Genomic DNA, 12208 nt, shown 5'->3' with positions numbered 1-12208 from the left:
AAATAAGCATACTCCCAATTATTCAGATTCCAATAACAAGTTTTATGTTACTTCAAATGGCTAAGGAAAAATGGAGAAACATGGTAGAAAACTTACTTCAAGTATTACTCTCCCAGATGCAGAAAACATTTCACCGGCAATGTCAATTTCAACTGTAGTTTCAGCTCCTACAGCTGGTTTGGAAACACAGGCCAGGAAATGGCGAACAACCAGCTCATACAATCTCTGTTATAGAGAAACAATTTTCATATGGTTATCTGTGTGACCAATTCCAATATCGCTAAGTTCCAAAATAACTGTACTTACATGGTGATCCTGACTCCATCCAGATTGTCCACCAGAAAACTTTGTCGGGTGGATTGGAGGATGGGCTTTGTCATCATGGCCACCATTACCAGGGTTCCTCCAAAGTCCTTCTCCAGGGTCCAATAAGCGCTGAGCATATGAACCCCATACAGGATGCCCCTCCTGTTCTTGCACGATTGCCTACAATAAATCAAGAGAACAGAAGTCCTTAACACAGCAAAAGCAGCTAATGCAATCATACAAGAGGTATTATCCAACATGAAATAACTTAAAGGGTATATTAGCAACTCATAAACTTAAAATCCATATATCCCTCAAAGTCTAGATTTTCTTCCACCTTTTTAACCATAAAACCCACAGGCTGTCCAAAATTTTAGCCCACCAAATAATTAACTGCAGACAGAATGACTCTTGCTTTTAGTTTTAGTATACTACGCCATCCATAACAGTGTTTCACCTATAGCATCTACCAACTAAAAAAATAATTCTCTGAGAAAGGAAAGAAGTGCATCCAATCGTTTTCTCTGTCCATTGCTGATGACAAGAAAGAGAATCCAAGTGACAAGTGTCATTTGAAGAAAGATGAAAACGAGAAATGCCACAAGACAGAACAAAAAAATATCAGGTTACAAATCACAAAGTATTCTAGGAAGTAGAGAAATCAGCTTCCTTACTACTCACTCAAGCCTAACATTACATGCATAAGGTGAGAATTCCAGAGGCCATGAAATCTAAACTTAACCAGGTCAGCATGACTTTTTAATTTTATCAGAAACCCACAATTTGTGCTATAGTTTGAATCAAGCCAGACTATGCATGGATCCTTTAAAAGAACATTATGCAGGATTGCTCCCTATTAACACAGGACGTTAGGAGGGGAAAGACAGGAGCAAACCTGATCTTTGGTATTATTTGCACAAAGTGGCTGCTCTCAAACTCACCCATGTTCTCATGCTTAGAAGCTCTCGCTTCTACCATTGCACCAAACAATGCCCCTATGCATGGAACTGCTTTCTTTTGTTTTTTTTATTTATTTTACCCTTTTGTTTTCTTTCATTCTTCTCACCCTCATGTCTCACTCTAATCCAATGCTTTGTCACCTCTTCATTCTTCCTTCTGAAAAACAGATAACAAAAAAGACTAGATACGCGCAATCTCAATTAATAATTGATTTTTTTTCTTGAATGATAACAATACATTAAATTCACTCAAACTGCTAAATGTAAATAATTTCACAGTTAGTATCTGATTCATGAAGTGAGAAAATGGGAGCGAATGAACCTTTTGTGAAAATATCTTGAGCATGGAAGCACCTCCAAAGCATGCATATGCATATAAAAATACATGTACATGTAACACTTACTGAATTAATTCTAATTTTGTGCATCAGGTCTATGTAAAATTAATTAAATATACTATAAATATAATAGGCATGCAATATCTGAATACATTAATATAGTATAAAAAACAAATAATAAAATACAAAAGAATAATTAGAAGATGGAGCAATGGTCCAGCAGCAGGAATCCATTCCCCGCATTCTTGTGCTCTACAGTTCAAATCTTCTGAAATATGGTTTCATTATGTTTTACCCTAATTGGAGGGTAATCTTCTTTGTGTGCCACTCATCATAACAAATACACATAGCAGGCAACTATCAATCAAAAAACACGATTCACATTCGATCTGTGGAGTTGACAATGATAATCTAAGAATTTGACTGGTTTAGGCTAACTCAGCAATCTGCAAATTGGAGCCCAGTCCGTCCGCCCAAGTTGACATAAATTCCACGTTGAGCATTAATAATTCTAAACAGCCAGGAAGTTAGTCATAGTTGTCAATGAACAAATGAAGTTACTCACACGCAAATCAGTCCTCTCTGAAAAGCTGTCAGTCTCTGTACGAGGATAACTAATGAAACCAGTTTGGTAAAGGTCTTCTGCCACCTACCAAAATCAATAAAAGAATAAATAATTTATGTAGTTAATAATATTAAAAATACCAGTTTCTAGAAGGAAAAAAAAAAAACAAAAAACAAAATTCTAAGAGGATTAGTTTAGCCAACATCTTGAAATGGTATGACAAATTTAATGAGATATCCACCCCTAAAACCATCTGAAAGCAAAGGAATTCCAATAAGGCAATAACGGTCACAATACATGACAAAGTGAATAATTTATAGAGACCTTGGTGATACTTTCGAGGGTGGTGAAGTGGCATCCAGAATGAAAAAATAAGGATAGATCCAATGAATTTACACGAACAACAAAAACGAACAAATCAGCAAGGAAAGGCAAACACATAATCATGACATATAAAAGCCCTAAAATATTTTGATATCCACACCCACTGCAATCCACACGCACATGCCTACTGTCAATCTGATATCACAAGAATATAGAGAAATAGTGCCAAATGATAACTAAAGAGAGCCAGCCATGACAACTGATTGACGTACAACAACAAAAAATATTGTGACATTAGAAATATAATGAATGCTAAACCTTGAATAAAATGGATTTACAGACAACAAGCAAAACAGGTGAGTGCAAGAAGAAAAAATTAAGGATTTTGATTGTCAACATCCAAAAATATGTAGTTTCAAAAACCAAAAAGAAAAAGGATATAAAGCAACAACCAACATTTTGGGGGGAAAAAATGATAATGAGAAGATAGAATCAAAGGAGAAGAGAAAATAAACAAATTTCCATGGATAGTACTTCAAAAGCATTTGAAGGATGAATTCAAGAGCCAAAAACTTGTGATCTAAACCTAATGCTTTTTGTTTAAAAATATAGAAACATCAACAGGCAAACTTCATTACTTTGAATGACAATGTCCAAGCATAAGTCCAAGCTTAAAAACATCCAAAAATAAATAAAATGATTTTGGCCTTCTTGAAATATACATGTAATGGATTAGAATTCAAGGAATCAGTTTAATAAGTGAAGATAATATTAAGAAACAGTCAGAAATCTGATGAAGCATCATTGCTGAGCTCCTACAACTGACCTTCATGGTTTGTTCGGAACTCATCCGGAAGTAGCGGGATGCACGTTTCTCAAGCTCAATAGTATTTAAAGGATGAGGAGGATACTTCAGTTTCTCCTGCTGTCTAACTGTTGTAACCTGAACAGAAATTATAACTGTGAATACCAAGCTATGAAGATGAGATGCAGAAATGAAGTTGGTGTTAATATAATGCTCAAATAATTCAATTAATTGGCAATTGACACCCAAGTTAAGCAAATATGATAGTAAACTTATTTATCATTCACCTTTGCAATCATTATTTGTTTTCTTTCCTCTTAATTATAATTTATAACCAAATAAAAAATATAAAAAATAAAAAAACAACGCCCAATTAGTACACATTAATGTGTGCTTGGGACGGGAAAAATTGGGTACACACCTAACTTTTGGCATAGTACACAAAGTGATTGTCCCGAGACTTGAACGCATAACCTCAAGGTTATTAAGCGAAGGTTTTACTATTGAACTCCTCTTAATTATAACCAAATATTGCATATATTTTACGAAACCTATTTAAGGTTTATTTTTGTAATTTCCCCAACCCATATATTTTTTCAAAAACAAAATCATGGTTTTACATTCCGGAGGAACCAAAATCATGGACCAGGTAGATATGATATTCAGTTTACTGTAGAAGTCTTTGATCGGCTGTTTAATATATAAGTTTGCAAGTCTTAAAGGTCTGAGTACCAACCTAATTTTCTTTCTGAGGCCAAGCATATCTTTATAGTTAGGTTTATTAACAAGCTTAGGTGCAGTTTGCTCGACTAGTCTCACTTTTCTAAAATTAGTACAATGGCCTTAAATTGAAATCCTAATAACATTCATGATTATACTCATAAAGAGATCAGAAACCAGTATTAGTCATAAAACATGACTCTATATCCACTCACAGTTGCAGTGGGTTCCTGAACACACATTTCGTATATTATTACAGCACAAGTATAATCAAACATATGCCCACGCCTGCAAAACCACATAGTCAGTAAGCTTAAAGCACCAATAACCAGATACAAAAAGTTGACATTGAATGGTGCAAAATCCTTAGCAATTTACATCCAATTGAATGTAGCAGTGCCTTCATCTGAATTGTGAGTGCAATTGATTGTCCAGAATTCTTCAGACTCGTGTGCTTGTATCTCCCAATACCGTTCCACAATAAAGCCTAGTGTAGGGAACTGCAGCGGTCAATAAAAAATTAGAATGATCAGGACAACATCATAGCACTTCCAGCTCTAAATTACAAAGTTAAAGATTAAAGGCCTTACACATACTTTTTGATTGGCTGTACTTAACGTGCAAAATTAATGTTTAGAATTGTTGAGATACCTGACAAGGTCCATAACTTAGAATAACATTTCTGTCATCTGTAGCAAAATCAAGATTGAACGCATCTCTCAACAGCATAGTCTGAAACCTAGTGAAGGAAGCACCAATCCGGAGATCTATTTCCTGCAAAAGACTCAAATTAAATGAAAGGAAATATACAAATTTACATACAGCCAACTCGTGTTAACAACAGCTAATCAGTGAGCAAACTAGAAGCAGTTTCTGTCTAAAATAAGGATTGTGCAAATACAAGCCAAGAAGAAAGTCACCAAAGTACTATAACAAGATTGACAAAGTCCCAACTGAGTGATTGGCAGGTACTCACTTGCCTAACATCAACAGCATCAGCAAACAATTGATTAGGTCGAACAAGAGCCTGCACCGACTCACGGATATCCCTGAGCATCCCCAAAAGGTAAACATTATGAAATTTGAACTCAAAAACAGATAATCGGAGCTGAAAGAGAAAAAAGGATTAGTCTTCGAAACCTTTCAATTAAGGCAGAGAAACGAGCCCTCCACACATTAAGATGACGATTTGCTTCTGTGCAGACTTCGACAACTTCAAATGCAATGTTTTCTCCTTCTCTATCACAATCCAACCACAACACAAGCCACTGGCACTTCCTAGCTTCCTCCTCTAATGTCCTCTTTATATCCAACTTATCCTAAGCAATTAAGAGCTGTTTTAAGAGAATTGCTTACATTATATCATCACCAATTTTACTCTCTTTTTTCGTCAAATTTTAGTGAAAATGTGGTTAAAAGCTTTATCTGGTATTGAACACTCCAATCCTTACTTTCTCTTTTTCCATCAAATATTTTTTAAAAAGTCCAAATTTATACTTAAAAACCTGTTTAAACCATTTTTGATAAAAGAAAATCATCTCCAATCCTTCGCCAATTCTATTTTAATGCATAAACAGCTAAAAATGAGCTCCAATCATTTCAACAAACTCGCATCCAATCAAGGGAGAGGCAAAATTTCGCCAAATCAAGGTTGAACCAAATCCTTCGCCAAAGTTCCAACAATCATATTTTTACTCAAATTTGATGAAATTTCTAAAAGCGAAAAAAATAGACGATTTCCCTTTAAAACGGGTTTTTAGTATAATTTGGAATTTTCAAGAAGATTACAGTCATATTTTTAATCAAATTTTATGAAATTCTAGAAAGAGTATTATTGGAGATGATTTTATTTCATAAAAAATGGTTACAACAGTCCTAAGTTCGTAATTTTCAAAGAGTAAGAATTATAGATGAAAAAAAAAAAATTAAGGAGGTTTTTAGTTTTCAAAAACATTTGATAAAAAAGACAAAAAACAAAGTAAGAATTGGAATGTTCCACACCAGATCAAGCTTTTAACCAAAATTTTCACTCGAATTTTATGGGGGCGAAAAAAAAAAAAGAAAGTATTGGAGATGCTCTTATATATATGTATGTATATATATATATATATATATATAGAGAGAGAGAGAGAGAGAGAGAGAGGAACCTCGGGAACGAATTTGCGGACAGGGGCTTGGTAGAGGAGGAGGGGATCGCAGGAGTGCCATTTACGATAGCGATCTTCGAAGTCGAGTTCCATGAGATGGCCGGTGACGGAGGTGAAAAGCATGTGACATTGTTGGCCGTGAATCGTGTAGGCGAACTCGAAGATCCTGTTGAACCTAGACCTACCGTCCCTCACTCTCATCCCACCTTGGCTACTCTTTGACAGTATCCCCGCCACCGCCTTCGCCACCGACGGCTTCTCCGCCACGTTCAGTACCCTTATCGTTCTGCCTCCGCCGCCGCCGGACATTGCTTTGCTGGGAATTGAGGCACCGATTGGAGAGTGTATTTCGCTTCTTCGGCGCTTTCGAAAGCGGGGGAATGGTGCGCCGATAGCTGTGACAGATTATTTTACATTTTTTTTTTTTTTTAAAAAAAAATTATAAAATAATGTGTTAAAAATAAATTAAAAAAAAAAATTAAGGTCTTGTTTGGTTTGTGTTTCTCAAAAAATTTTGAAAAAATTCTCTACAAATAAGTTTTTAAAATTAATCAAACCAAACAAATTTTCTCAACAAATTTTTCCAAAACTTGTTTAGTTTATAAGTTTTCTAAACAAATCTCTCTCTCATACACATCAAATCAATCACTTTTTCTAAAATTTTCTCTCAAAATAATTTTTCAAAACATCTTTTGAAAAAAAAACAAATCAAACAAATTTTCGTACTTTTTATCTCAAAACATGTTTCTCAAATACAAACCAAACAAGCCCTAAATTCCTGATATTAAGATTTTATAATATAAATGACATTAAATATTTTTATAATGTCTAATGTCCCTCAAATCGATGCAGAGAAAATTCAATTTAAAAAATTTCTTTGATTTCAATCCAGATAAATTCTCACTAATTTAGTTATGATTTTCTTTGAATTGTTCTATAACAACTATCTAATTTTAAGTAAATCCAGGTCCAATCTATCACTGTACTATATATATATATATATATATTCATCATCATCTTCCGGTAACAATCCATGAAAATATCATCTATATTTATCATCTCTAGGTAACAATCCATAGAAGTCACTATCTTCAATCCAAATAATTTCTCTAGTTTCAATCTAGAGAATTGATTTATTTATAATTTTATCTGATTTGTTTACCATTTTATCTACGTTTAACAACAATAACAACCATCTAGCTTTAAGTAAATCCAAGTTTAATCTACCACTGTATTCTACATATATATTTACCATCTCTGAATAACAATCCACGAAAGTATCATCTATATTCATCATCTCCAAGTAACAATCCATAGAAGTCACTCTCTTCAATCTAGAGAAACCAGAGAAATTCTCTCCATTTACAACAGAGTTGTATTTTTATGAATAGTCCTTGGTGATCGTACATTAATCCAAGACACCCTAACCTTGGACGTGTCTTCACAATCTCGAATCACATCTCATAATCGAGTTCATGAGAGTGAGATTCCAGTTCACAATGACTGTGGCCAGCCAACATCAAGTTCACTGAAGCCTAGCCAGTTGTCATATGAGTTCACAATCAAGCTCATCCAATTGCAAACCAATCACGATCTGAGTTCGCATTCGCGATGCACCCTAGCCACTCAAGATTTGAACCTATGCTTTCGCTGATGTTTTATTATGATTCAACCTAGATTCAGAGTCGTAGCCCACATGCGAGTTGATCTTCCCCTGGAACTAGATCGTGATCTGACTCGAAGTTGAGCCCTAGCACTTTTGTTTCGAAGTTGTACCAGATTTTGAGTTGCGATCATATTTCGCTTCTAGTTTTGAGAGCCTGCCTTAAATGTCATGACGAGGATGATTGCAGGGAAGAGGTACTATGGGGGGAGGTGGAGAACTCGGAGGAAGCGAAGAGGTTCTAGGAGATTTGATTTGAGAGAATCAAATTTCTCTGTCATATATGAATGTCAGGTTAAAAGACATTAGACATCATAAAATAATATTATGGATCTCTTCTATTACTAAAAATGTAAGAGAGACTTTAGACTAATTTTTTCTTTAAAAAATAGATAAAATTATATGATAAATTATAATAATTTTTTTAAACTAAAATACTTAGTACCAAAGCCTAATTTGGTAGAGATGTAACAAAGTAATTATAGATTATAATTTAACAGATTATAGATTATAGCTTTAAACATAAACTGTTAGTCTATTTGATGTAGCTGTAAGATTATAGATTTAATCAGCAGAGTAGTGTTTTGTTAAATAAGTTGTAAAATAGCTATTTGCTGTGTAATATTCTTTTTGCTCTTTTTTTAAAAAATTTTTATATTCATTTTAATTATTTATTTCTATATTTCTTTTCTTTATTATTATTAATTGTTTTTTTTTATTCATTTTATTTTATTTTCCTTTTCCCCTTATCTTCTCTTCTTTTATCTTCTCTCATTCTCTTCTTTTCTCTTATTTCATTGTTAATTTTGTTTAATTTATTAATTCATTACAATTAATACCAATTAATATTCATGTTCTAATTTATATTAATGTTGTGATTTCATTACATACTATTTTTTTTTATATTCAATTTAATTATTTATTTCTATACTTATTTTCTTGATTATTATTAATTGATTTTTTCTTTTTCTTCATTTTAATTTTATTTTATTTTTCTCTTTATTTTATTTTCTCTCCTTTATTTTATTTTTTATTCTCTTAATTGTTTTTTATTCTATTCATTCCTTATTTATTTATTTTTCTTTTATTCTCTTATTTTGTTTTCTTCATTTTATTTTATTTTATTCTCTTCTTACATATTAATTATTTCCTTTCTTTTTTCTTATCAATTTTTTATTTATTTATATATTTTTTTTCTCTGCTCTCCTCTTTCACCCATGACAGTCGAAACCCTAAAAATGGCTTGATTTCCAACGATGAGCTCAAATTTAGTAACCACACAAGCACCGGAACGACCCCTTGAGCCATCGTGATCAACACGAAAAAGAGAGAGAGTCACGGTTCTGGGTCATGAGAGAGAGAGAGAGAAAGAAAAAAGAGATCGCGACGAAGCAGATTGTGATCGCGAGGGGACAGATTGCGATCGCACCGCTAGGGTTTTAGATCGATTGCGAGAGAGAGAGATAGGAGAGATCGCGACGGAGCAGATCGCAATTGCGACGACACTAGGGTTTCAGATCGAGCGATGGTTAGGTTTTACCCCTCAATTGAGAGAAAGAAAGAGAGAGAGATGTCGATGAGCTCCTTACTGCATCGGGTTACAATGTGAAGGCCTCAAACATGGATGATGTGCTGTGTTGACCCTTTATCGTCACTCTTTCCGTCACCGGAAATCGCCTCTCTTATTTCGTGAGAGGGAGAGAATGAGTGTGTTTTGTTTATATACCCGGTACACTTGTAATAACTTGAAAGTGTAAAGGGCATTTAAGTCTTTGATATTCAATTTGTCGCTTAAGCTGAAAAAATAAGCACTCAAGTTGTAGTAGATCTGTTTTCTGACCATTTTGGGAATGTTCCATTTACCTGCAAAAAATGGCTAATTTCTGCTCTCGAATGTTTATTTTTTTATTGTTTGGCAATGGGATTGACTTGACAGAATAATAAAATAGGTTTACAAGTTAATAAGATAAAATATCATATTTAAATTATATTTAAAAAAAAACAAAAAAATTTAAAAAGTCTACTCAAACAAATTGTTTAACATAGATCAAAATAGTCAAAAAATAAAAAAATCAACCCAACTTTCCAAACGAAGACAGGTTTCACTTCTCTAGGAAATCCAATTTGAGATATTAATATTCACTCTGTTTTAGTTTTCAGAATTCACTTTTCAAGAAATTTTACTTTTTTGTTTTCCGTATTTTTTTATTTTTACTGAATTTTTTTAAAATATGTTAAGTAACTTTTTAAAATTTTTAGACACGCTTAACATAAATACACTTAAAAAATATAAATTTTATGAAAAAAATCTTTAAAAAATTACTAAATATAAAAAATATATAATAAAAAAACAAAAATTCAGCATATTTTTCATATTTTTATGTATTTATTAAAATTTTAAAATATTTTTCACAATTTTGTACTTTTTTAGATACATTTGAGTAACATGTATCTAAAAAAAATAAAAATAAAAAGTGCTTAAAAATTTTAAAATATTCACTAAAAACAAAAAACACTAAAAATAAAAAACTCAATTTCTAAAAAATTGAATTTAGAAAATTGAAACTAAATACACTGATTTATTTTTTTATTTTTGTTTTTGTTTTTTAGATAGGGAGATAATATTTGAGTAATGCCAGGGATCATGAAAATTATCATGAAATATTCTCCACATTTAAATTACACATATGATAAAACACCACACACTAATCAAAAGATAAAAAATCTTCATAAAGTATTTCATGATATTTTTTTTCATGATTCTTAATATTATTCATAATATTTTGATTTAGTAGGTCTATCGTGAGCTCCATTTCGAATTTGTTAAAAATAATAAAAAATTTAAAAATTAAAATGATTAGATTTCTATAGTTATATATTTAAAATACATTTATATTATAAAAAAAAAGACAATTATTCTTGAAATTATATTTATTGTAAATTTTTTAAGACAAATGTAATTCAAATATATAGTTTCTGAAGTCCAATTATCTTATTTTTTAAATATACTTATTCTTCTCAATATGTTTTAAAAAGTTAACAAATTTGATCACCAAAATTGAGTTCACTAAATGCAAACACTCTCTTAAGTTGGATGTTCAACTTGAAAGAAATCCAACCCTTAATTTTTACATTGAAAAATTACAGCCAAACAACAAATTTAAATTGGGTTCAATAATAAAAGAAAAGTCTGAAACTCGGACTTAAGCCCCCAAATTTTCTATGTAAATGTTTGTACAGTGGAAATTAAATTTATATAGTGTAGGGTATATGATAATTTTGAGTAATTTTTTGGTAGTTAAGTTTGAATTTGTAGTATTATTACTATTACAAAACAACTGTTGAATTTTTTATCTTATCAATTTAAATTATACTCTTTTTATTTCATTATAATTTAAATAATCTGTCTATTCTATATTTTGGGAACAAGGTTAAAGTCAGCTTATTGACTATTTGGATTTTTTGAATCACAACACCTTTTTACTTTTTGTGTATGTTTTTTTAGAAAAAATTCTAAAAAGTGAAAAAAAAATAGTTTTTGACGTGGGTAGGCCCATAAAGACCATAACCCACTATGAACAACCCAAGCCTACCACTTAGGGCCCAATACATAACCCAACTGATAAGGCCCAGCACAGTTGGAAGTCAACATGACATGAAGGACCAATGATATTCAGACACGTGGCAGGTAAAGGACAAGCCACCTTAGCAGACAAAGATCTGTAAAGTTATTGCCACTGCACATCACCATTAATGCACCCCCTCACAGCATTTATTACGACAACACCTCTCCGTCGGGACAGCACGTCCTCACCCTGAACAAAGTAAGCTACAGCATAGACTTTTGGCCAAGGTGACAGGTCGGAAGGGACAACAAAATGATTACTAAAGGATATAAGCAGACGTTAAAGACAAGAAGAAGGTTAAGCTCTCTATTTCTAATTCACATCTCTACATTCTACTTCTCTCTCTCTCTCTAACTTGCTCTTCGGAGGGTTCGTCGGGGGACTCCCCGTTCCCCGTTGAACTCTTGTACAGGTTCTCAGGTGGGCTTGACCATTCAGATATCGGTTGGAGAAGCGTGGACCAGTCCGATCCATTCCCTCTGGAACCCATTGTATCGTAACTGTATCATCAATTGGCGCCATTTGTGGAAACGCTTTGCTCCGTGCGCCAGTTGTGTTCATTGTCGCCGGAGACCCTATCCCAATAACCCTTTCTTGATACCCATCAAAGTGTATGGTCACGACTAGATCCATGTCTTCTCACCAAAATGCCGTCGACCACCAAGCTGACCCCCCCAATCCAAACAACCCGCCATAGTATTTCATTGAGCTTACCAACAGCATTAACCGCATGGCCAAGCAAAATCAAGCCCTGA

At 33.0% G+C, this 12208-nt stretch overlaps 1 protein-coding gene across 9 annotated transcripts in view; it reads right to left on the bottom strand.

Moving 5' to 3' along the window:
- TOP3A (topoisomerase 3alpha) overlaps positions 1-6578 on the bottom strand; it is a 30374-nt gene extending 23796 nt beyond the window's left edge. For 6 of the 9 annotated variants that reach the window (XM_082923388.1, XM_082923394.1, XM_082923406.1 and 3 more), the window contains exons 1-10: positions 6165-6572; positions 5158-5336; positions 4994-5066; positions 4669-4791; positions 4396-4517; positions 4233-4305; positions 3319-3435; positions 2169-2252; positions 307-486; positions 97-225 (exon numbers count right to left, since the gene is read on the bottom strand). In XM_082923388.1, the coding sequence (XP_082779514.1) occupies positions 97-225; positions 307-486; positions 2169-2252; positions 3319-3435; positions 4233-4305; positions 4396-4517; positions 4669-4791; positions 4994-5066; positions 5158-5336; positions 6165-6473 (1389 nt within the window). In that variant the 5' untranslated portion in view covers positions 6474-6572. Of the gene's footprint in view, positions 1-96; positions 226-306; positions 487-2168; positions 2253-3318; positions 3436-4232; positions 4306-4395; positions 4518-4668; positions 4792-4993; positions 5067-5157; positions 5337-6164 lie in introns of all 9 variants that reach the window. The other 3 variants (XM_082923381.1, XM_082923383.1, XM_082923403.1) reach the window with 1 other exon arrangement.
- Positions 6579-12208: the final 5630 nt, after the last annotated feature.

The sequence above is a fragment of the Camellia sinensis genome, chromosome 1 (genome assembly GCF_055761805.1).
Source record: "Camellia sinensis isolate YWXY chromosome 1, ASM5576180v1, whole genome shotgun sequence".
Taxonomy (NCBI): domain Eukaryota; kingdom Viridiplantae; phylum Streptophyta; class Magnoliopsida; order Ericales; family Theaceae; genus Camellia; species Camellia sinensis.
Note: the sequence above shows the minus strand (reverse complement) of the source record. Positions and strands in the feature narration are given on the sequence as shown.